The sequence below is a fragment of the Manihot esculenta genome, chromosome 11, assembly GCF_001659605.2.
Source record: "Manihot esculenta cultivar AM560-2 chromosome 11, M.esculenta_v8, whole genome shotgun sequence".
NCBI lineage: Eukaryota > Viridiplantae > Streptophyta > Magnoliopsida > Malpighiales > Euphorbiaceae > Manihot > Manihot esculenta.
The window spans coordinates 9,605,702-9,630,515 of record NC_035171.2 but is presented as its reverse complement, the minus strand read 5'-3'; the positions used below and the strand labels follow the sequence as shown (position 1 = coordinate 9,630,515).

General features: G+C 34.1%; 5 protein-coding genes and 1 long non-coding RNA gene across 8 annotated transcripts; 3 read left to right on the top strand and 3 right to left on the bottom strand.

Moving 5' to 3' along the window:
- The first annotated feature begins 2,739 nt into the window (after positions 1-2,739).
- On the top strand, positions 2,740-5,992 carry LOC110626593 (shikimate O-hydroxycinnamoyltransferase). Of its 2 annotated transcripts, none has more exons than XM_021772598.2 (3): positions 2,740-2,858; positions 3,039-3,547; positions 4,835-5,992. In XM_021772598.2, the coding sequence occupies exons 2-3, from the start codon at positions 3,140-3,142 to the stop codon at positions 5,720-5,722; spliced, it is 1,296 nt and encodes a 431-aa protein (XP_021628290.1). In that variant the 5' UTR covers positions 2,740-2,858; positions 3,039-3,139; the 3' UTR covers positions 5,723-5,992. The 2 variants fall into 2 exon arrangements, with proteins under 2 accessions (XP_021628290.1, XP_021628291.1); XM_021772599.2 differs by having other exon boundaries at positions 2,768-2,858; positions 2,939-3,547.
- On the bottom strand, positions 5,985-6,821 carry LOC110626594. Its single transcript, XM_021772601.2, has 2 exons — positions 6,553-6,821; positions 5,985-6,451 (listed from the first exon to the last, which is right to left on the bottom strand). The coding sequence occupies exons 1-2, from the start codon at positions 6,680-6,682 to the stop codon at positions 6,201-6,203; spliced, it is 381 nt and encodes a 126-aa protein (XP_021628293.1). The 5' UTR covers positions 6,683-6,821; the 3' UTR covers positions 5,985-6,200.
- Positions 6,822-7,738: 917 nt separating this feature from the next.
- Positions 7,739-10,167, bottom strand: LOC110626592 (heat shock 70 kDa protein 5). Its single transcript, XM_021772597.1, has one exon. It carries the CDS (start codon positions 9,866-9,868, stop codon positions 7,901-7,903), a length of 1,968 nt encoding a protein of 655 aa, XP_021628289.1. The 5' UTR covers positions 9,869-10,167; the 3' UTR covers positions 7,739-7,900.
- A 2,081-nt stretch (positions 10,168-12,248) lies between these two features.
- LOC110625873 (heat shock cognate 70 kDa protein) lies at positions 12,249-14,581 on the top strand. Its single transcript, XM_021771558.2, has one exon. It carries the CDS (start codon positions 12,475-12,477, stop codon positions 14,440-14,442), a length of 1,968 nt encoding a protein of 655 aa, XP_021627250.1. The 5' UTR covers positions 12,249-12,474; the 3' UTR covers positions 14,443-14,581.
- Positions 14,582-19,019: 4,438 nt separating this feature from the next.
- LOC110625756 (putative leucine-rich repeat receptor-like serine/threonine-protein kinase At2g24130) lies at positions 19,020-22,856 on the bottom strand. 2 transcript variants are annotated; one of them, XM_043961939.1, is made up of 3 exons: positions 22,502-22,856; positions 19,903-22,404; positions 19,020-19,580 (listed from the first exon to the last, which is right to left on the bottom strand). In XM_043961939.1, the coding sequence occupies exons 1-3, from the start codon at positions 22,539-22,541 to the stop codon at positions 19,180-19,182; spliced, it is 2,943 nt and encodes a 980-aa protein (XP_043817874.1). In that variant the 5' UTR covers positions 22,542-22,856; the 3' UTR covers positions 19,020-19,179. The 2 variants fall into 2 exon arrangements, with proteins under 2 accessions (XP_043817874.1, XP_021627071.2); XM_021771379.2 differs by having other exon boundaries at positions 19,903-22,856.
- Positions 22,146-23,759, top strand: LOC110625757. The gene is made up of 2 exons (XR_002489607.2): positions 22,146-22,480; positions 22,850-23,759. It is a non-coding gene; the product is annotated as an uncharacterized LOC110625757 (long non-coding RNA).
- The last annotated feature ends 1,055 nt before the right edge of the window (positions 23,760-24,814 follow it).

Below are 24,814 nucleotides of genomic sequence, written 5' to 3'. Positions count from 1 at the left end.
GTCGAAATGGTAAAAGTAAGATTAAAACAAATTCCTGGAGCAACACGGCAATGTAATATCAAGCTCGCCTTCGCCCGCTTGAAGAAGGCACCAAATGGATCCTTCACAGATAAAACAAGAAAATCTCTCTGTTCCAACAAAGTGCCTGGGAATGGTAAAGAGGTGAGGTTAACATATATATCCAAAAGTTTATGTTTTGCAGGACAAGGTAGAGCCGAATTCTCAATTAATGCTGTCAGAATCCTTCAAAGATATTCATGAGAAAGGAAAGAAAAGACATGTCCAGATAACAAGGACAGGAAAGCAAAAATAACCGAGAACGCGGAGAATAAAGAAAAGCCCGAAAGAGGAAAGAGCAGATAGGATTCAGAAACTGCGCAAAGATAAAACAATGAAAGAGTATTATAAAGACACCTGGACACGAACAGGCGCGGCCATGATGGTTCTTGATATTCACCCCCTCGGCAGTTGGAGCAATAACTCCCGAGAAGGTGAAGGGGCAATTGATGACCGCTGGATTTCTCCACCCCAGAACAGGGGCTTGACCCCAGCCTAAGGCCCATGACACAGAGGCCCACGTACTTGATACCCCCCAACAAGCCTGGCTCATCCCATCTTCCGGGCCAGGCTCGACCAAGCTTCCTCAATCAGTCCAGCCTGATCCCTGACCAGCAGACCCCTCTCAGGCCCAGCGTCCAGCCCAACTCTCAGCCCAGCCCGGGGTCCAGCACAGTACTCACCAGACAGCCTGGCAGATCCGCTCGAACGTACGTATGAGGAGAATCAGAGGCCGTTACGCATGTAACAGGCAGCTGATACCCTAGTACACCCGAATCTGTATGACAGAGACGCGTGGCCCAATCCTGGAGAGACCTTTACACGTCACCAACAAGCAAGACAATGTATAAAAGAGGAGTCCCCTCCTCAGAAAGTTTAAGCCTGATTCAGTAATACAAAACCCTTGTAAAACTCTATTCTATTGGATCTCAGATCATCAAAACTTATTTCTCTCTTTTTCTAAATATAAAAGAGAAAAATAATTTATTTTTCTCTATTTTTCTTTCTCCCCTTAAAATATCCAAACCTTACGTAAATATCATTATTATTTGATCCTCAGAGACTACGAAACAATGAAAATTTTGATTAATGTGATAAAATTAGATTTTAATAAAAAAAAGTAATTTATTATTTTGATTACGGAAATTAGATAAAATTTTAATAATTCTCTTGAAATTTTGATTAGTTGGGCGATAATTAAACGTTTAGGTTAGGTTTTTTTTAGGGTAATTTATGATTTAGTCCCTGGGTATTGCCATTATTAATAAGTCAGATCCTGTATTTTCAGAAACCTATTAAAACGTCCTTATGTTTTATTTCCGTCAACGAAATAGTCATTCCGTCCTATTTTCCGTTAAAATTAGATAAAGGAGGAGAGAGAAAATTTTTAAAATCCAATTTTACCCTCAAATAAAACCATTTATTTAGTCCTTGTATATTGTAATTATTAACAAGTTAGTCCTTACATTTTCAAAAATCTATTAAAATATTTTTATCTTTTTTCATATCTATTAAAACGTCCTTATTATTTTTTTCCATCAATAAAATAGTCCCTATCTTTTCTCACATCTATTAAAACATCCTTATCGTTTATTTAAGTCAACGAAATAGTCCCTCCTCATCGTTTCTTTCTGTCAACGAAATCGTCTCTCCCTATATTTTTAGAAATATATTAAAACGTCCTTATTGTTTCTTTTTGTCAACGAAATAGTCTCTATCTTTTCTCAGATCTATTAAAACATCCTTATTGTTTCTTTTTATCAACAAAATAGTCCCTATCTTTTCTTTCCTCTTCCTCCTCCTCCTCCTCCTCCGAAAAAGAAGAAGAAGAAGAAGAAGAAGAAGAAGAAGAAGAGAAAGAAGAAAAAGAAGAAGAAGGAGAAGAAGAAGAAGAAGAAGAAGAAGGAGAGAAAGAAGAAAAAGAAGAAAAAGAAGAAGAAGAAGGAGAAGAATGAGAAGAAGAAGAAGAAGATAAAGAAGAAAAAGAAGAAAAAGAAGCAAAAGAAGAAAAAGGAGAAGAAGCAGAAGAAGAAGGAGAAAAAACAGAAGCTGAAGAAGAAGAAGCAGAAGCTGAAGAAGAAAAAGGAGAAGAAGCAGAAGAAGAAGAAGCAAAAGGAAGAAGAATTAATGAAGAAGAAAAGGAAGGAGGAGGAGGAGAAAAATAATTGGGGGTAATTTAGTCTTTTACTATATTTTTAACGGCAAAAATAGACAGAAGGACTATTTCGTTGACGGAGAGAAAACATAAGGACGTTTTAATAGGTTTCTGAAAATACAGGGACCGACTTGTTAATAATGACAATATCCAGGGACTAAATTGTAAATTACCCTTTTTTTTATTATTAATTCTTAGGATATATAAAATTAAATATAAATTATTTAGTAATTTTTAAAATTGAATAAGTAATAATTAAATAAAATTATATAAAATAAAATTATTATTTAATTTATATAATATAAGACAATTTATTAATTAACGTATGGATTCTAACAAATATATTAAAATATTTATAAAATTTTGATAAATCTAGTTATTATATTAATTTTAACTATTAAAAATTTAAAAAATAAAATTGAATGCATTTCTAGAGAGGAAATAAAACGTGGCAGTTGATGATTGGTCAGAATGAGTAGGCGGGGTGGGTGAATGACAGAACTTATACGCACATAAACTCGTCTTCTATTGTTTATAAGTTGGCTAGCAACCCCTTCTCGCCAATTCCATTTTCAAGTTTTCCATCATTTCAATACCTCCATCCAAATTTTCCATTCCGCACCAAACACCTCCTTCAATTTCACAGGTAATATCCTTTGATCTATTTTCTCTTGCACGTTCAACCCTTTTTTCTGCTCTTCTTCTTTTATCTTCAATTCAATGCAGTGTACAGGGTTTCTAATTTTATAAGGAAGGAAGGAAAGTAAAAGGAAAGGAAAGGTTTCGTTTCCGTTTACTAATTTGTTTCAACTCAAACAAACTGCAGTCAAACTGCGCGTGTGAGCTAGTAGGACCCACCACAGTCTACAGATCGTCGTAACTTAGCCGCTAAATTGGCAGTTGCCATTCACCAACCGAACCGGGCCTATGATTATCAACGTGAAGGAGTCAACGCTGGTGCAGCCGGCGGAGGAAACACCACGGCTCGGATTGTGGAACGCGAATGTCGACCTTGTGGTGCCGAGATTCCACACACCGAGCGTCTATTTCTACACACCGACTGGTGCTCCCAACTTCTTCGATCCAAATGTGGTCAAGGAGGCTCTCAGTAAGGCCCTCGTGCCGTTTTATCCAATGGCTGGACGGTTGCGGAGAGACGACGATGGTCGTATTGAGATTGATTGCAATGCTGAGGGTGTGTTATTTGTCGTGGCGGAGACGAGCACGGTGATCGATGACTTTGGCGATTTCGCTCCAACTTTGGAGCTCAAGAAGCTTATTCCAACCGTAGATTACTCCGGCGGGATATCTACTTATCCGCTCTTAGTTTTGCAGGTATGTGACGGATCAAATTAATCAATATAATAGTCGGATGTATAGATGTTAATAATTGATTATTTTGACATGAAACTCATCGTAATCACTGAAAATAATTGGAAATTTAATAGTTGTAGTTATTTGTTTGGATTTCTGTATGAGACGATTGGGAATGGGATCTCTCCGTGAAAGAAGGCTATATTCTTTGGGTGTTGGCTTCTGTTATTCTGTTCATTTGTCTGGCTCAATAAATATGACATTATCATGATATCACAAGTATGATTTTAATATTTTTTTTAAAGCTAGTATTATTGATTTTAAAAAATTTTGAAAATGAAAAGTTAACTTTAAAAAAGAAAAAAAAAGGTTCGCTATCATGTCCAATCTTCAACCATACTACTTAAAAAAGTCTCATAATTTATTTATTTTTTAATAAAGCCATATCTATTTTTTGACAAATTAAATGTAACCAGTCAAAAAAAAAAAGAAAAAAAGAAATGGGGTGGGGTCATAAAAATTTATTGGTGTAACAATAGTTGTGCAGCTGCTTTCTTACTCAACCACAAATAAGATTTGCTTGGTTGCTGTGTAATCTCTTTCCTAAAGAGGTCACTTCAACAGTTGTTGTCTTGTTGAGCAGTTATTATCTTATTACTCAGAAGATGGTTGTCTTGTTCAGTCGTTCTATATATTTAACTCTGAATGAAACATTTCATTTGGTACCACTTGATGCTGATTAAACATTTCACTGGTATTTGAGAAAAAAAAAACATTTCACTGGTCAATTTTTTGAGTGAGTTGAGAAAAATAATTATGCTTAGGGAGTCTAAACTGATTTTCATTCTTTTTCATTATTGAAACTATATATTCTTAACATGGTTTGAAAATTTTGTACGAGGAGCATGTGTCAAGTGAGACTGCGTTGAACTATTGACTGCTGTAGTTTCATAATTTGTTTGTGAATCTGTTTGCTTGATTTAACAGACATTCATTTACTGAAAGATGATGGAATATGTATAAGTATCTGTTGTTTGAGCATAATAAATTAGCAGGTTCAGTAGATAAATGATCTCTTCAGGGCCACCGGTTATCAGTTGATTTTCATTAACTAGGAGGAAGTTTCAACTTCGAGATGCTTTAGTCAGCATGTTTCTTTCCTAATAACCATTTATGGGGTTAGGCTGGCACTTTAAGTAAAATACTTAAAGAAAAATTAATTATTGAAACTGATCACTTTGAGTAAAATTTGAATGATTATCTTGTATATATGGGCACTAAATATGCTTTTTGATTTGATGTGAATAGTTGACATACTTCAAATGTGGCGGAGTATCCCTTGGTGTTGGTATGCAACACCATGTGGCTGATGGATTTTCTGGTCTTCACTTCGTGAATACATGGTCAGATTGTGCTCGCGGTCTTGACATTACTGTTCCCCCATTCATTAACCGCATCCTCCTCCGTGCCAGAGACCCACCTCAGCCTGCATTCCACCACATTGAGTACCAGCCTCCTCCAGCCATGAAGATTCCTGCAGAAAACTTGAAACCAGATGGCACAACAGTCTCCATTTTCAAGTTGACAAGGGATCAGCTGAACACACTCAAATCCAAGGCAAAGGAAGATGGAAACACTGTAAGTTACAGCTCCTACGAGATGTTGGCAGGTCATGTATGGAGATCTGCTTGCAGGGCTCGTGGACTTGCAGATGATCAAGAATCCAAGTTATACATAGCAACTGATGGACGGTCCAGATTGCGCCCGCCGCTTCCACCTGGTTACTTTGGTAATGTGATCTTTACAGCAACACCAATTGCTGCAGCAGGTGACCTGCAATCAAAGCCAACCTGGTATGCTGCAGGCAGGATTCATGATGCATTGGTTCGCATGGACAATGATTATTTAAGGTCAGCCCTTGATTACCTTGAGCTTCAGCCTGATTTATCAGCTCTTGTTCGTGGAGCCCATACGTTTAAGTGCCCAAATCTTGGGATCACCAGCTGGGTTAGGCTGCCCATCCATGATGCAGATTTTGGGTGGGGCAGACCCATATTTATGGGCCCTGGTGGGATTCCTTACGAGGGTCTTTCCTTCATCTTGCCAAGTCCAACAAATGATGGGAGCTTATCAGTAGCCATTGCATTGCAATCAGAACACATGAAACTCTTTGAGAAGTTCATCTACGAAATCTAAGAAATTGAACCGCTGGTAGAAATTCAAAATCCAAGGCAATTTCACATGGTATCAGAATTTTTTTTTACTTCTTTGTTTCATTTCCTTGGTGCTTTCTGATCTTCAGGCCTTCCCACACATGGTTACTGTAAGGACTTTACAGATAAAATGTCCCATTGAGGGGCTCGTGTTGTACACTTGTCGACTGTAGCACATATGTGGACTTTTGGGAAGAAAAAAGGACATTGTATGCCAAATTTAATAAGAGTAATATTGTTGATCTGATAAATATGATAGAGAATGCTGTTAATAGTAATGATTGGCCTCACAATTTAGGTTACAACAGGAAACATTAAAATCTCAAAGTAATAATAATAATAATAATTAAAAAACCCACAACTATGTTGGAGTGGCTACTGGCAAGCAATGACCAGAAAACTGATTGACATTGAAAAATATCAAAATGCCCAAGTCCAAGTAGTAGTTCAATCAATATAACTTAAAGAGGAAAAAACTTGACAACCAAAGCCAAGCTCACAGAAAACATGGTGGCTGACACAACGAAGGAAGCCTTTGCTGTTAATACTGCATCATTTTTTTCACCAGGGCGTGGGCGGTGAACGATATTGGCGCCCCCATAAACTCCCTTCCCTTTCTTTCCCATCAATATTGAGTGAAAAAGTTCATGGTTTCCCTTGTATTCCTTTCTTTCATCTTCTCCATTCAGTCTCCCAGTGTCATTCAGACCACCTGCAGGGTAGAAATTTTGAGTGCAACATTAAATCTTGGCCTATTTTAAAAGAGAAAGACTTGTATAAAGACAAAAGAAGTCCCCACTTGATAGTCCCTACCATGAAATTGTCCACATTTACCAGGTTCTGAGATGGCGAAATCTTCTTGTTTCGATGAGGGCTTCTTTTCCAAAGCCATAGCATGACAACACAAGAAGATGATTAACCATAAAGGAAATATAAACTTCATTTCCTCAAGGGTTTTCTTTTTTCTATAATAGAAAATCAAGAGTTTTTTGGCTGGGGAGAGGGAGATATAGTAGGATAGTGGTGGCCTGTTCTGATAGGGCACAGGGTAAGGGGATGTTATAGATTTCACTGGAGATTTCAGGAACTTCTATCGGAAAAAAAAAAGGGTAAAACCTGTGAGAGAATATATAAGAGTGGCCCATATTATTCTTCATACCCTGTGGATGCTGAGCAAGTGGCAGCTTTAGAGAGGAGCAAAAATCTTTTGAAGGTATCAGTTCAGCTTCCAATTTCAATTGCTTGCTTTCCCAGATTATTATTCATATGCTGTCTGTGTGACAAGAATAAGAAGTCTGTAGAAGCCAATCTGCAGCAGCAGTTAGTTCAATAGTTCAATTCAAAAGTTCTGTTCTTCCTCTGGTTTCTCTTCTCTTGTTCTAGGTTGGTCTAATTTTTCAGAAGTAGCCTTGAATTTAGAGATTACTCTTCTCAAGTCTCAACTAAATACAATTGGTTGAAGATTTTGATTTAGCTGCTGATTTAATTAAATATTAATATATATATTTTATATCATTAATTAACTAAGTATTAATAAAATATAAAATTTTCCTTTTATTTATAAAAAAAAATATGATTCACTATTTATAAAGTAATAAATTACAAATTAAATATTATTATTAATATATTTTTAACAAGTTAAATATAACTAAATTGAAAATGAATTTTTTTATTTATTAATTGAAAAATATATTATTATTGAGTACTAATTTCCTATTCTAAATCACTCTTAGAGATAAGATCTTTGTTCATATGTTGGGTATGAAAGGAATGCAAAATTTGAGCAGCTGCTTTATAAAGAACAGAATAAAGCAATTCCTTCTAATGGGTGCTAGAATAAAGCTTCAATTGTAATTTCAAAATGCTTGGACAAAATTAAAATCAACTCAGTGCTTGCTGAACACATATGAGGAGTTGTCTCATGTCTGTCTGCCTTTGCCTGGGTTCTTGTATACCCAATTAGAGAATTTAAAAAAAAAAAAAAAAAAAAAACAAATACTTTCAAGAAAAACTCCTTTTATTTCATAAAACAAGTGTGTTCTGTCATAAACATTCCTAAACTGCAAGCATCATGATTATTATTATTGTTACAGAATTACAAGCATTATCAGGAATTGCTAAAGAACAAGCTGAAACAGAGCTACATTATTTTTTTAAACCCTTAATCTACCTCTTCAATCTTTGGCCCTGCTCCAGAACCACCAGAGCTAGCAGAACCATACCCACTACCGGGCTGAGCACTGCCGTCCATCGGCCCATCTTCACCACTACCTCCTTGATACATCTTTGAAATAACTGGATTACACAAGGCTTCCAATTCTTTCAACTTGTCTTCAAATTCATCAACATCAGCCAATTGGTTCCTATCAAGCCATTCAATTGTCTCATCAATGGCCTTCTCAATCTTCTGCTTGTCTCCTGGATTCAGCTTACCTCCAATTTTCTCATCCTTCACTGTATTTCTCATATTATAAGCGTAGTTCTCTAAGGCATTCTTGGCTTCTACCTTCTTCTTCACTTGCTCATCCTCTGCTTTGTACTTCTCTGCTTCTTGCACCATTCTCTCAATCTCTTCCTTGCTTAATCTTCCCTTATCATTGGTGATTGTTATCTTGTTCTTCACTCCGGCAGTTTTGTCCTCCGCCGTCACATTCAAGATCCCATTTGCATCAATGTCGAAACATACATTGATCTGGGGAACCCCTCTCGGAGCTGGGGGGATGCCCTTGAGCTCAAATGTGCCGAGAAGATTGTTGTCTTTGGTTCTTGCTCGTTCTCCTTCGTACACTTGGATGAGCACACTGGTCTGGTTATCAGAATACGTTGAGAAAACTTGCTCTTTCTTGGCCGGAATTGTTGTGTTCCTCGGAATCAAAACCGTCATGACGCCGCCGGCGGTTTCAATTCCAAGGCTGAGAGGAGTGACATCCAGCAGAAGCAAATCTTGAACTTTCTGATCACCTTCACCGCTTAATATTGCAGCTTGGACTGCAGCTCCATACGCAACAGCTTCATCAGGGTTTATGCTCTTGCAGAGTTCCTTTCCATTGAAGAAATCTAGCAAAAGTTGTTGAACTTTTGGAATCCTTGTCGACCCACCAACGAGAACAATATCATTAACTTGAGCTTTATCCATTTTTGCATCTCGCAGACATTTTTCCACAGGTTCCATGCACTTTCTAAACAAATCCATGTTCAGTTCTTCAAATCTTGCTCTGGTGATCGTTGCATAGAAATCAATACCTTCGTAAAGAGAATCAATCTCAATAGTTGTCTGTGAGGTTGAAGACAGAGTTCTCTTTGCTCTCTCACAGGCGGTTCTCAATCTTCTCAAAGCTCTGGCATTGGTGCTAATATCCTTCTTGTGCTTTCTCTTGAACTCTTCAACAAAATGGTTAACAAGCCTGTTATCGAAGTCCTCTCCTCCGAGGTGGGTATCGCCGGCAGTAGCCTTCACTTCGAAAATACCCTCTTCGATCGTTAAAATAGAAACATCGAATGTTCCTCCACCGAGATCGAAGATCAGAACATTTTTCTCCCCAGTCCTCGACCCCTTCTTGTCCAAGCCATAAGCAATGGCTGCAGCTGTGGGTTCATTGATAATTCTCAAGACATTAAGCCCAGCAATGGCACCGGCATCCTTAGTTGCCTGCCTCTGCGAGTCATTGAAATAAGCAGGAACAGTGATCACAGCATTCTTCACAGTGTGACCCAGAAAAGCTTCAGCAATCTCCTTCATCTTGGTCAGCACCATGGAAGAAATCTCTTCAGGCGCAAATTGTTTCTGTTCACCTTTATATTGCACGACGATCATAGGCTTGTCACCTGGGCCAGAGACGACCTTGAAAGGCCAGTGCTTCATATCACTTTGAACAGAAGGATCAGAGAAGCGCCGACCAATGAGACGTTTGGCATCAAAAACAGTGTTTTGAGGATTCATGGCGACTTGGTTCTTGGCTGCATCGCCGATGAGACGCTCTGTGTCAGTGAAGGCAACATAAGATGGAGTGGTTCTGTTGCCCTGATCATTGGCTATTATCTCAACACGATCATTCTGCCAAACGCCCACGCAGCTGTAAGTGGTACCAAGATCAATGCCAATAGCTTTGCCTTCAGATTTTGCGGCCATTGAAGGTAGAAACTTTCAAAAGAATAGCTCAAGAATTGATAAGATTGGCTCTGAGAAAGGCTAATTTGTGTGTGTGAAAATGGATTCTTTGCTGCGATTTGAGTGTGGGATTAAAATGGAGATTGTGGGGTTGATATATAAGAGATGTGAATCAGGTGAAGAACGTGCTAGAGGCCGGCGAGAGCTTGGTAGAAGAGACTAGGAAAAGAAAAATGGAGAATTCTGAAGAAAAATGGAGGGAAGACCAGAGAGTTCCATGCTGATTATGGATCATATCACAATTGCTGAGCTCATTGAACCCACCCAACAAAATTTTTGCTGTAGTAAATAATAATGATGTCATAAAGGGAAGGAGGTTTATTTAATATGAAATTTAATTTATATAAAAATAAATTTATTAAGTAAAATATTTCTATTGAAATGTTAGAAAATTAGAGATTAAGTATTTATTTAATAATTAATGATATTTGGTATTTATCTAAGATTAATTAATTAAAATATAAATGTTGACATTTAGTAATTATTAAATTTATCTTCATATGTTTTTTTTAAATTATATTAGATTTTTCTTCGCATGTCTTACAAAATTATCTTTATATAAAAATGATTTAATTATATTAATATTTTATTTAATTTTAAACTAATTGAGAATATCTTTTAATATTTAAATTATATTTGATTAAGTAAGTTTTTTTATATATAAATTTAAACTTCATTATATTAATCGATAAGATTTTTATTATTTTTATTTTAAATTTAAATTATCAATTAAAAAAATTATTTTAATTAAATGAATTTTTTATTTTAACTTCAAATTTTAAATTTCATAATGAATATAATTCTATTATGATTTTTAATTTAATTATAATTATAAATTTACGTTTAAAAATATTACAATTAGAGTTATATATAAATTTAAATTTGTATATAATTAAATTTTGCTAATTACTATTTTATAAGAATTTAATCACATTCAAATAAATAATAATAATTTATTATTAAATTTATTATTTAACAGTAATTTTAAATTTAATATATTAAAAAATTAAAATTTAAAACATTAATAATAAATTCACAATTTATCTCTATAAAAATAATTTTTAAATTTCAACTAGCTCAATATCTCATTAACGAGTATTAGAAAATCCATTAAACCAAACACGATCATAAAGTTGACCTTCACAATAATATATTATATTTTATTTTAATTAATAAAAAATAACATATTTTAACTGTCAAAAGAGTTATAATTTTACATTATTTTATATTAATTCTTATATTTTATTAATTATCTTCTTCTATTCTTTATAATATTAATAATTATTTAAAAATTATTTTATAAAAAATATAATAAATATAAATATATAAAAATTACGAGTATATATAACGAATATTAAGAATAATATAATAAATTAGTTATTTTAATAATAAATTACGAATATAATTTAATCATTTTAATTTAAAAAATTTATAACAATCTAATTTTTATAATTTTAATATTTATAATAATTTAATTCTTTTAATTTAAATTCACTTCATCATTTACATTTTTTAACAGTAATTGTAAAACAAACTATAAAAATTATTATGTTAACAAAATATGAATTTAAAAATTAAATTATTTAGTTTTAAAAAATAGAAGTAAAATTATAGATTTTACTAAAATTAAAAATTATATTATAAATTATTTAAAAAAAAATTCTTTCCATTACATAATTTTTGTTCATATATATTAAAAAATAAAATTTTTTAATTCCATTTCTAATTATAACATCTTAAATACATTAAATTAAATTTTATTAAATATCAAAAAAATATTTTAAAAATTTTAAAAAGTAAAATAAAATAATATAAAATTATAATACTCAATTTATATATTTTTATAATCTAAACACGGAAAAAATTATAAAAATTATGAAATAGAAAAAGTAAATCGATATTCTCTCCCTTCTATAATTTTCATTTATTATATTTTTCATATATATTATAAAATATAATTTTTTAATTATATTATTTTAAATATATTAAATTTTATGAAATATTAAAAGATATTTTATAAATAAAATAAAATTATAATAATTAATTTATATATTATTATAGTTTAAAAAAATAATAATAATTTTAAAATAATTAATAGAAATAAATAAAAATTATAGAAATAAGGGAGTACGTCGTAATATAGTGGGCCGGATTTATACTGGCCCAAGTATTATGGGCGGGCAGTGAGGCGGTGCCCAGACAACAAGCTTTTAGCTGTTAACGGTCACGTGTTCGTGAAAATCCTAATTGAAGAAACCACCTCACCACTTCTCCAGAACTCTCTAGTTAATACCTTTTCGCTTACAGGGCTATTAAGTGGCCAAACCCGATCATTCTCTTTCACTCGAGAAAATTCTCCATGGTCACCTCTCTCCCTATATATATCTTTCGCCTTCAACGAACCTCAAACTCGGGACAACACAAAAGCCTATTCATAAGCCAACGCTACAATATCTCTTTGCATCATTCATCCAAGCTTTCTTGATTCTTTAGTTAGCTTTCTTTCTTGTTTACATCCAAGTTCTTTTTGTTTCTTGATTCCTTGTTACAGTTAATCCTTTTCTTCAATGGCGCCAAAGACTGAAGGCAAAGCCATTGGCATCGATCTTGGCACCACCTACAGCTGCGTGGGCGTGTGGCAGAACGATCGTGTTGAGATTATAGCCAATGACCAGGGCAACAGAACTACTCCTTCTTATGTTGCCTTCACCGACACCGAGCGTCTCATAGGCGATGCAGCCAAGAACCAAGTCGCTATGAACCCTCAGAATACTGTATTTGATGCCAAACGTCTTATTGGTAGGCGCTTCTCTGATCCTTCTGTTCAGAGCGACATGAAGCACTGGCCTTTCAAGGTCATTCCTGGCCCTGGCGACAAGCCTATGATCGTGGTGCAATACAAAGGTGAAGAGAAACAATTTGCGCCCGAGGAGATTTCTTCTATGGTTCTAACCAAGATGAAAGAGATTGCTGAGGCTTATCTGGGTCAGACGGTGAAGAATGCCGTAATCACAGTGCCTGCTTATTTCAATGACTCACAAAGGCAGGCCACTAAGGACGCTGGTGCTATTGCAGGGCTAAACGTGATGAGAATTATCAATGAACCTACTGCTGCAGCCATTGCTTACGGTTTGGATAAGAAAGGGTCGGGAGCAGGTGAGAAGAATGTGCTAATTTTCGATCTTGGTGGAGGAACATTTGATGTTTCTCTTCTAACGATCGAGGAGGGTATATTCGAAGTGAAAGCTACTGCTGGAGACACCCATCTTGGAGGAGAGGACTTCGACAATAGGCTTGTCAGCCATTTTGCTGCAGAGTTCAAGAGGAAGCACAAGAAGGATATTAGTACTAATGCCAGAGCCCTGAGAAGATTGAGAACCGCCTGTGAGAGGGCAAAGAGGACGCTGTCTTCAACCTCACAGACAACTATAGAGATTGATTCTCTCTATGAAGGCATTGATTTCTATGCAACGATCACTAGAGCAAGATTTGAAGAACTGAACATGGATTTGTTCAGAAAGTGCATGGAACCTGTGGAGAAATGTCTTCGGGACTCCAAGATTGACAAGAGTCATGTTCATGAGGTTGTCCTCGTTGGTGGGTCAACAAGAATTCCCAAAGTTCAGCAACTTTTGCAAGATTTCTTTAATGGAAAGGAACTCTGCAAGAGCATAAACCCAGATGAGGCCGTGGCATATGGAGCTGCTGTCCAAGCCGCAATTCTTACCGGTGAAGGGGATGAGAAGGTTCAAGATTTGCTTCTCTTGGATGTCACTCCTCTCAGCCTCGGTATTGAGACTGCCGGTGGTGTAATGACAGTCTTGATTCCGAGGAACACGACGATTCCTACCAAGAAAGAGCAGATCTTTTCTACATACTCCGATAACCAGCCAGGAGTGCTTATTCAGGTGTATGAAGGTGAAAGAGCTAGGACCAAAGACAACAATCTTCTTGGCAAATTCGAGCTCACCGGAATCCCACCGGCACCCAGGGGCGTTCCTCAAATTAATGTGTGTTTCGACATTGACGCCAATGGTATTTTGAATGTCTCTGCAGAAGATAAGACTGCCGGAGTGAAGAACAAGATCACAATCACTAACGACAAAGGAAGATTGAGCAAGGAAGATATTGAAAGGATGGTGCAAGATGCAGAGAAGTACAAAGCAGAGGATGAAGAGGTGAAGAAGAAGGTGGATGCCAAGAACTCCTTGGAGAACTACGCATACAACATGAGAAATACAGTGAAGGATGACAAGTTCGCCGGGAAATTAGCCTCGGCGGACAAGGAGAAGATTGAGAAAGCAATTGATGAGACTATTGAGTGGTTGGACAGGAACCAATTAGCAGAGGTGGAGGAGTTTGAGGACAAGTTGAAGGAACTTGAGGCCTTGTGCAATCCAATTATTGCAAAGATGTACCAGGGCGGTGCAGGCGGTGATGTGCCAATGGGTGGCGCCGAAATGCCGAACGGAGACTATGGGAAGACCCGCTCCGGTGGTTCAGGTGCCGGACCCAAGATTGAAGAAGTTGATTGAGCGTGGGCTCTGTTGTCTTGGTTCATTATTGAGTTCGTTCTCGATTATGCAGTAATTCAAGGATTTGAGAAAATGGTGTTGTAAACTCTTGGTTGTATCAATTCTCACCTACTATAAAAATAAACAAAAAGTTTAATAAGTGTTTTTTTTTTTTTCTAAAAAAAAATATTTTTCAGAGTTTTGTTTATTGTTTTTTTTTTTTTTTAGTTTTTTAAATAATATAATAACCCTACAGATTAGACCCTATGAAACGGAATCTAAATCGTTCTTACACGAAAACGAAATCTTTTGGTTCAATTTTAGAATTTAAGTAGTTATATATTTATATGTATTATATTTTTTTATAATAATTTTTATTAATTTTAAATATAATAAATTTTATTTTTCATAAAAAATAAATTATTATAAAATTTATAATAATGAAATAAATATAAAATATATAAAAATAAGATTTATAATAAAATATATATTTATTTTGAAATTAGTTAATATTAATTTTTTAATTGACTAAATCTATTTTTAAATTATATAACTAAATTAGTAATAAAATATAATAATTTTATTTTTATTAAAATTATAAATTATCAATAATATTTAATATTATCAAAATTAAATTTATTTTAAAAATTTTACCTCAATAAATCTATTTTACTATTTACATATGTTTTAAAATTAAAATAATTATTTATTAACTTTAAATTAATTTAAATAATAAAATTATTATTCACTTCAAATTTTTAATATAATAATTAATAATATAAATAACAACTAATTATATTAATATTTTATAATTAATAATATATGCATATAATTAATTTTTAGATAATATTAAAGTGTTAACATTTAAAATTAAGTTATTCTTAAAATTATAATTTATTATTGAAATAATTTTTTAATTTTAAAGTATATTTTATTATTTTTTAAAATTCATTAATATTTAAATGTGTTAGTTTTGATAATTTTATATGAAAATTTTGATATATATATCATAATTTACATATTTATTTAATTAATTTAAATAAATTGAGATAATAAAATTATTATTCACTTTAAAATTTAAATATAATTATAAATAATTAAAACAATAATTTATTATATGATAATTTTATATAATTAAAATTATTAATTTTTTATAATTACATAAAAAATTTGTTAGATCATATTAAAATTGTTGATTCTTATAATTATTATAATCAGTTTAATTATTATCTTATATTTTTAATTTTATAAATTTAGATATAATAATTTGATATTATTTTAATATTTTTAATTAAAAAATCATTTGTCATTATCCAAGTTACATTATCATTTATTATCTTATGATTTCTAATATTAAAATTTGAATTTTTTTTGCTATTCATATATATTCTAAAATTTACATAATTATTAACTAATTTTAAATTAATTTTAATAATAACAATCATTTTTTACTTTAGAAATAAAATATAATTGTTATAATTAAAAGATCAACATATTATCTAATAATTTTATATTATCAAAACTATTATTTTTATGTTTTTTATAATTAATTAATATTTAATTTCAATTTTTACATAATTATAATAATTAAAAGAATCACTTATTATCAAATAATTTAATATTAATAAAAATTTTTATTTTATATTATTTTTCATAATTATTTAATATTTAAATGTAAATCTAATGATACGATATATGATAATTATTTTAATATTTTTAATTAATATTTAAATTTATTATTTTAATAATTTTATTTAAAAAATAATTTAAATATTATCAAAAATATTAATTTTTAATAATTATCCTACATAATTATCAAATAAAATTAATTAAATTCATAAATAAGAAATTTAAACATGCATTTAAAAAAAATTTAAATGATAAATATCTAAAACCACCTTAGAAAATTATTTAAATAATAAAAATGATTATCCATTTTAATTTTTTTTTTCTCTTGAAGGCCCGCCTTAATAAGCATAGCATTCAATTCTGAGCTCTTGCTGCTTGCTGCCCCAAACAAAATCTCCGAAATGGAGGATGAAGTGAATTTGGATTCATGGTTATGGAACTTATACTTAATGATAAGGTTATTTTCTTCTTTTTCTTCTTCTTCTCTTCTGTCATCCGCTTCCAGTTGTGAGTTTTTATAGATCGCCGTTGGGAAAATCGCACCAATAAATTCAGTTATCTGCTTGAAATGCGGACGTGTATATGCCTGAACATCAACCTGAGATGTTAAACCTTGTTGTTTTTGAACGCTTACTTTTGTGCTTCTGCTGATATTGTAGCAATGCTCGTGAAAACCTATTGGCAATTTGTGGTCAAAATTAAGTGAATTTTCCAGCCAGATTTCTTGATCTGAGCTTAGAAATTACAATCATTTAAGCTTTTGTAGTATGAGTTGCTTGTTTCCTAATGACTTGGGTTTAGACCACGGAGATGCTATTGCGTGATAATCAGATACTTGTCCTAGTTAGGATAGAGTGAGCTCCAACCTAGCTTGTTAGGTTGCAGATTAGTGAGATGGACAGAATATGGAAAATTCTATCCATCTGTGATATGTCTAACGGTTTCTATTATGTATCGCATTTGTTGTTCTGATTTGTTGATAATATTTATGGATATCTGGCAGGTCAATGGCTTGAGGGGAGTGTTAGAATGGTGATACTTTGTGATTTTGTGCTCTAATTGAGTGGTGGTATGTTGTAATTTTGCATGATTACAATCATCCCTTAATAGTGAAATGTATTAGGTTGCAGATTAGTGAAATGGACAGAAATTACAATCATCCCTTAGATAGTGCATGTATCACAAATTGGGGATAAAATGAGAGTCGATTAAGATGGTTTGATCAGGTTGGATAGGAGTATATGATTCCAAGTCTAGTTTCCTATAGGATCTACATAGGAGCAAAACCGACTATATAGCTTCAATTCGGTTCTTTGATATTTTGGTTTTAGTTTTAGTACTTCAATACCAATTTGATTTTTGATTCTAGTGATAAAATACCTAATACATATTTTATTTATATAAATCTTTAATTATAAGTGTGCTAGTGTAGTAAAAGCTACACTTATAATTAAGAATTATAAGGTGATTTAATTACTGCGTATCTAAAATTATTAAGCTAAATGGTCGAGGAATGAAAATAATATTATGTTGTTTATAGACTTCAATAATATATATATGGAAAAATGAATGTGTAAAATTATTTTTCAGTTCAGTTTTGGTTTAGCATGATTCTGATTCAGTTACTGGTAAAGATCTAGAGCTAAAGTACTGGTAAATTAAGTGAAGGTTGTATGGTTCTAATCATTTGAGATGATTTTCATTTGGGTTTAGTCCCCAAGAATCATGCATATTCCTGATGTCCAATATGGAGCATCAAATGTCTAGAAAAGAGTTGTGCATAAGTTAGTAATGGAAAAAGTGAGAAGGGCTAGAGAGAGACCTAAAATATGCAGAGAGAAATAGAACTAGAAGTTGTCTTTGAATATTGATGTTAATGTGGTTTCAAACAGTGTGGAAGTGAAAGGTTAAAAAGATGCATATAATTGACCCTAATTATTTAAGAATAAGGTCTTGCTTTTATTATTGTCATTTGCTCGTACGAGTAGCCACAAATATTAACCTCAGAATTTTAAGCTTGTGATTTTCAGCTTTGGCATTGCTTTTGATTGAGATAGAGTACATAATGTTATTTTGGCATCTCCTTTCTGAGGCCTCCTCTCTCCCCGCCCTCACTCAAATTGAAATGCAAAAGAAAATAAACAAATATTTTTAAGTTGTTTTCATACATTTCCTCTGTGTATTTAACTTCATAGGTTTCATGGGCAATTCCCTTCTTCTTCTTCTTCTTCTTCTTCTTCTTCTTCTTCTTCTTCTATGCTTCTGCTTGTATCAGTAGCTCAAATTTTAATTGTAACATCATTTAACATTTGCGATTTTCAGCTTTTGCGCTACTTTAGATTGAAATAGAAAACTGATAGAGCCTTTAAGGAACTAACTTTCAGAAATAGGTATAACAGAGAAAATTGTGGTATTTCTGATAGCTGAAATACTCTAACTTCCCCCTTCTTGACAGATCACTCAAAGAATTCCCTCTCTCTGAAATTCCCTGCCCAGCATATGCTGAAGAAAACCAAAATACCGCACACCCATTCTCTCTCCTCTCCTATGATATATACTCATTACACTAATGATTGCTCCTTTTCTCTCCCTGCCATATGTCCTGTCCTTTCCCTTTATTTCCGCTGTTGTAACGACCTCCTATACTACTGGAATATCTCTGCGGTGCTTACGATCCCTTTTAATTTTCTTCTAGAATAGACCTTCATTTGTCCCAGCCCATCTGTGGCTACAGGATGACCCAATTGCAGACAATCTCTATCAAAAACACTATGTCACATTATTACTGTGTCTATTTCCTAAGGTGCTCCTTCTCCCCACCCTCATTCAAACAAAAAAGGCAGGAAAAGAGAGGAGATAAGAAGATTAGTTGATTTCATATGTTTCTTTTCAATCTTTGTTTGACTTCACAAGTTTTATGGGTAATTACCTATGGGAATGAGTAGTGGAGACTGGAGAAGCATATTTAACAGAATAATGCCATATGCATATTAAAATCATACATAAAAGAAAATCATATATAAATGACTTGGCCAATGAGCAAGGTCAGAGTTAAATTTCTTGAAAAATCAGAGAACTAGTTGCTTTTACAAGTCATGAGCTACCACTGGGGAAGATGTCAGTCATCTCCTACTGTGGATGATGAATTTCCCAAGAGGATGCAAATGTGGCAGTTGTATCCCCACTGAGATACCTCTTTAGCCTATCCAAGTCATCAGCGGCATCAAGCATTGTAGGTCTTGTGGAGGGGGACTCTTGAGTGCAAAGAATACCCAACTCTACCAATTCTCTTATTGCAACTTCCCACATATTTTTTATTTCAGGGGATTGATCTCTTGAAGCTCTTAGCAAGGAAGAGTCTATCACTTGTTCAGCTCTACAATGGTAATGATTCTTCACCCATTTGTGCAGGTTTAGCCCACCAACAAAAATTTCATCTGTTGGTCTTTTTCTAGTGACAATCTCAAGAACTACAATGCCAAAGCTGTAAACATCTCCTTTTGTGGATGTGTTTGAACCAAGCCCATATTCTGCATTATCAAATTAGAGTTTAGGATATGCTTGGCACCAATTGGTTGCAACACAAAACTTTTATTGTTAAATAATGAATTAGAAAGTCAAATAATTGCAGTAATGATTAATGAGTCTAGTGGGATCCTTTTTATAGTAATAGTGCAATGCTTGAAATTAAGGAATAATTTTTTTCCCCAATATGGAAGCCATTTTCTTTTATTAAAAGGATTATGGTGTCTCCATTAAGAATGAACTTATGTACTGCTTATTATTGCCTTTTTTAACTTTTTTATTTGTTATTTACTTTTACGGATGGAGAAGCAGCAGAACAATTTGTACCTGGTGCGATGTATCCAATAGATCCGCATGAGTTTGCAGTAGAGTTCCCCATATTCTCGGTAGCCCCAGCATTTCCACCACCAACTGTCAAAATCAACCTTGCCATACCAAAATCAGAAACCAGAGCAGTCATGTCATCATTGAGAAGAACATTGCTTGGTTTCAGATCACAATGTATGACTTTAACAGGGGAATGGTGATGCAGATAAGCCATCCCTTCAGCTATGTCACTGCAAATGTTCACCCTTTGGATGAGAGTCAAATCGGAGAAGCCTGAACCCAGACCTGTCCCTGAATGTGGGTAGAGACGGCTATCCAAACTTCCATTCGCCATATATGGAAGAATGAGAGCTTTAAAATCAGGAAGACTACAAGCTGTTATAATCCTGATCAAATTTCTATGCCGAATCCTCTTCAACACTTGGCATTCTCTGTTAAAACTTTTGGTGGAATTTTCAGATTGTAACTGCAACACCTTCACAGCTATCGGAGTCCCATCTGGAAGAATTCCTTTATAGACACGTCCATAACTACCTTTACCAACTACTTTTTGTTCATCAAATCCTTCAGTGGCCTCTGCCAGTTCTCTATATGTAATTCTTGGAAAATTATGGATCAATTTTGGCACTGTTGATTTACCTGTTCTTGCAGTTCTCAGTGAATTTCTAGAGGAAACCATTACCTTGATGTGGCGGATCCCAATAAAGCAACATATCGTTGAAAAGAAAGCAGATACAAAAATGATCAGGATGAATATAATCAAGAAAATACTTGTGCCAAACCAGCGTCTTTTTTGGGAGCAATCAGGCATTCCAGAAATTGTACCACAAAGATGCTGATTGCCTAAGAATGATCTTTCTGTGACTAAATTGAAGATACCACCATGTGGAATAAGTCCCTCGAAGTTGTTAAAAGAAAGATTCAGATAGGTGAGGGTGTCAATCTTGTTAAGGCTTTCTGGGATCTTTCCAGAGAGGTGATTTCCAGAAACATCAAAGGATTCAAGGTTCTTTAGATCACCAAGTGAATCTGGTAGATTCCCTTGAAGGGAATTATGTGCGAAATTCATCATCCTCAGTGCAATGCAGCTTGATATCTGAAAGAAGATATTTCCAGTGAGATTGTTTGATGAAACATCCATCTCTTGAACATTTTCCAGTTTGCTCAGTTCAATTGGCAAAGGCCCTTCAAGTTGATTGTGTGAAAGATTTAGAAATATCCGTAACTCACGTATTTGTGATATTTCTGGAGGGATGCTCCCTATCAATCTGTTATAGGACAAGTCTAGTTTGTACAGATCAATGCAATGCCCCAATGTTGGAGGTATGTTTCCTGAAAGGAGATTGTGGTTGAGAAACATATAATTCACCCTAACCAAATCTCCTAGACTTGCTGGTATTTCACCAGAGAATTGATTATTTGATAGATCAAGCAGACCAAGATGGGACAACTGACCTAATGCTGCTGGAATTTCACCAGTGAACAAGTTGTGTGATAAGAAAAGTTGCTCTAGGTTGAACAAATGACTGATCTTTGCTGAAATTGTTCCATTTAGAGAATTGGATGTCAAATTCAACACTGTAAGACCAGTAAGATTTGCTATATCTGAAGGGATTGAACCATAGATCTGGTTTTCTTGCAGCATAAGAGAAGAAAGTTTGGAACTAAGTTGGCCAATGGAACTTGGCAAGGTTCCTGTGAGACCCATACCAGCCAATTCAAGCTCCTCTAAGTCGGTGCAATTTCCAAGTGCAGTGAAGAATGGTTCAAGATTGGTGTTATTGTTGTGACTAACCATATGATTATATGATAGATGCAGCAAGCTAAGTGAAGGTAGATTTCCCACAATATTTGCAGGCAATTCACCTGAAAGATAATTATTCTCCACGTCTATATTGTACAGTGAAAATGAAATGTTGGTTAAAGATTCAGGAAGTTCTCCTGTAAATTGATTGTTGTAGAAATTGATGGTCCATAGGTCTGGGCAATTCCCAATTTCTTTAGGAATATTTCCTGTGAAAAAGTTGTAAGACAGGTCTACATTTCGTAATGAAGTGCAGTTGGAGAAGAAAGAGGGTGGAAGTTCACCTTTCATGTTGTTGCCCATGAGAGTTATCAAAGTGAGTTTCGAAAGCAAGGCAAAAGACTCTGGCAACGAACCAGTTAGATTGTTCGAGTCTAGCTGAAGATGGCGCAGATGTTGAAGAGAAGACAATTCAGGAGGAATAAGGCCAAAAAAGTTGTTTTCGACTAGGTTGAGAGCTCGAAGTCCAGTGAGGTTTGAAATGATTGGTGAAAGTGGTCCTGTGAGTTCATAGTTGGACAGATTCAGTTGTGCTATGTGGTGACGGTGCTTGTCACATCTGACACCTGTGAAGTTGCAGACATCAACAGCCTCAACCCAGTTAGCAAGTCTGAAATTTGGATCTAAAATTACTGTTCGCCTGAATGCAAGAAGAGCAGCCTTGTCTGTGAGCAAAGAGTGGTGGTGATAACCTGAAACTGTAAAGGGAGATGTTAGAACCAAATGCTGGAGCAGCAGCAGAACTGCCCAAATGAATGCCATTTCTATTATTCTGTAAGTGCTCACTAATATTACTTTTGTAAAGCCTTCTTCCACTGTTTTCATCTTGCTTCATAATAATAATAATGTCAAGTGAAGTGCTGAAAACTTTAGAGTGAGGGAGAGAGTTAGAATGAAAGAAGGTATGGTTAAGGTGATAGATCTTTTTGATATAAAAATTCAATGCAGGCTATGATTTGTGGGGATACCAAAGATCTGTTTCATCGTTTTCATCATGAGGTTGCAATGATGATGAGTGGATTTTCAACTAGCTTAAATGGATACCAAATGATAGGACAAAAAAATAGTTCATAGAATATTTTCATCTTTCAATTGGGCATTTGCAATTTCTAACTTCGGTGCTGGAATGTTTGCCACATGCAGCTGCACATGCATGTGATATGCATACACACACAGATAGATAGGGAGAGAGATGGAAGGAGGGAGAAAGGGCAGTTGACATTTGATTCGTAATGTTCTATTGATGCAAGAAGTGGCTCAAGTGCCATTAGTTGAAGATGTCTTTTAGGGACAGCAATTTGACATTCTGGAGCACTGTTAGTGCAACATGTGTCCTGAAGGCTTTGGTTGAAATTTTAGTGCTCTCTGATTACATATTGCTACCAGGACCACTATCTTTGGCTTGCCCATCTGAAACAAAGATGCTAATCTTGAGTCATATCAACTCATGGAGGCCCCAATGACATCTTCATTTTTTTGTGGCAGTAGCGATTGGCAAACTTTCCTGGACTACGCTAGTTGTGTACCAGAATGTTCCTCTCTCTCCCTCTCTCTCTCTAATTTATGAGAAGGCTTCCCTTTGGCAATTACTCTTAAGTGAGCTGCTTCCGAGTGCAATCTAGCATGTCAATAGTATCACTTATCCATTGATTGTTTGGTCAGGCTATACCAAGCGGCTCTCATCGTTATTCCTCTGCAGTTTTTTTTTTCTTTTTTCTTTTTTTTTTTGTTTTTTTAAATTGTTATTGCATTAATGCTATTCCTCTTCGGTTGCTGTTGTAGTTGTCATCAGGATAAACAGAGTCCTAGATTTGAGGATTAATTGGACTTGCCTTTTCAGTTTATTTAATTCAAAAATCTAAACTCAAGGCTTTGATGAGATGATGAAATTGGGAGTATATTGAGGAGAGAAATATTAGGCTTCCCCTATAGGAATAGGGGGCGGGGGGAAATGATGGCAAAGTGGCCATCAAAATTTGGTGGACATGCACGTCCAGCCTTTTGACTTAAATTTCTTATCTTTCAGATTAACCATCATTTTGTCTTGCTTTTATTATTATTCTTTTTCCTTTCAAAAAGAAAGGAATTTATAACTTTAATTCTTAACATTCGTTAATATTAATATTTTAGTCTTTGATTATATATATATATTTTGCTATATCCTTTAAGGTTTTCAACTGATCATAGTTTATTTTTAGGTAATCTACTTACAAATCCTTAAATGATGTAAGCACAATCAACAATATAAAAAATGATGGGTTAGCATTGCCTCAAGAACCAATTACAAGGTTGAGATCCAAGAGATTGAAGGAAGCACTTCAAGAATTCATAAAGGAATATATTGAAACTTTGCAAGTTCATTTTGAAATTGAAAAACAATTTGACCATTCCAAGTCAATTAGGCCGAATGTGTTCTTATTGACAATTCAAATTTTGTATTTATAGTGGGTAGTTATTTAGTAGTTGGTAGTTAACCAGTAGTGGATAGTGGCATAAATTATAGATCCATGCATAGTAGTGGGAAGTGGCAGAGGTCATGGGTCTTTATTTATGTTATATAAAGCATCTCTTTTTCCATATTATACACAGATTATCAATTATTCAATACAATTGCTTTACGCGATTCTTCTTTGAAAGCTTAAGAGAGATATTGGTTCTTGACATTGCATCACGAATAAGGTTTGATACTAACTTGTATGGTTCTTATTCTTGCTGCTCTTAAAATCAATCAGTTATAAGTGTTCTTAATTGCATGTTAATTAAGGGTGTTTTAGATTGGGGAATTATTTTTTGAACAAAATTCTTTTTACTAGGGTATGTGTCGTTTCAGTCTCTAATTGGCTGAGGTTCCGCATCAATTGGTATCAGAGCTAGACTTAGTAATAATTTCTTAACTATCCTTTGTATCTTTTCTTCATTTTTTCATGATTGATCCGTTTGGGATACCTATTAAAGTCTAATACATTGTTTAGTTGCTGTTCAAATCTAACTTTACCCTAAATTTTTGTTTAGGCGGAATTACTACCTTCAGTGGTTTGGTTTGTGCTTTCTGCCCTAATTCGTATGCTCCTATTCTAACACTTTTAGAATAGTATTTTTAGTGTTTTA

Bases quoted from the DNA above. Each gene is read 5' to 3' on its own strand.
- LOC110626593 (XM_021772598.2), top strand. From the start codon at position 3,140: ATGATTATCAACGTGAAGGAGTCAACGCTGGTGCAGCCGGCGGAGGAA. The intron at 3,548-4,834 runs GTATGTGACGGA...TGATGTGAATAG, and splicing joins ATCCGCTCTTAGTTTTGCAG to TTGACATACTTCAAATGTGG.
- LOC110626594 (XM_021772601.2), bottom strand. From the start codon at position 6,682: ATGAAGTTTATATTTCCTTTATGGTTAATCATCTTCTTGTGTTGTCAT. The intron at 6,452-6,552 runs GTAGGGACTATC...TCTACCCTGCAG, and splicing joins TAAATGTGGACAATTTCATG to GTGGTCTGAATGACACTGGG.
- LOC110626592 (XM_021772597.1), bottom strand. From the start codon at position 9,868: ATGGCCGCAAAATCTGAAGGCAAAGCTATTGGCATTGATCTTGGTACC.
- LOC110625873 (XM_021771558.2), top strand. From the start codon at position 12,475: ATGGCGCCAAAGACTGAAGGCAAAGCCATTGGCATCGATCTTGGCACC.
- LOC110625756 (XM_021771379.2), bottom strand. From the start codon at position 22,531: ATGAAAACAGTGGAAGAAGGCTTTACAAAAGTAATATTAGTGAGCACT. The intron at 19,581-19,902 runs GTACAAATTGTT...TTGATAATGCAG, and splicing joins TATTGGATACATCGCACCAG to AATATGGGCTTGGTTCAAAC.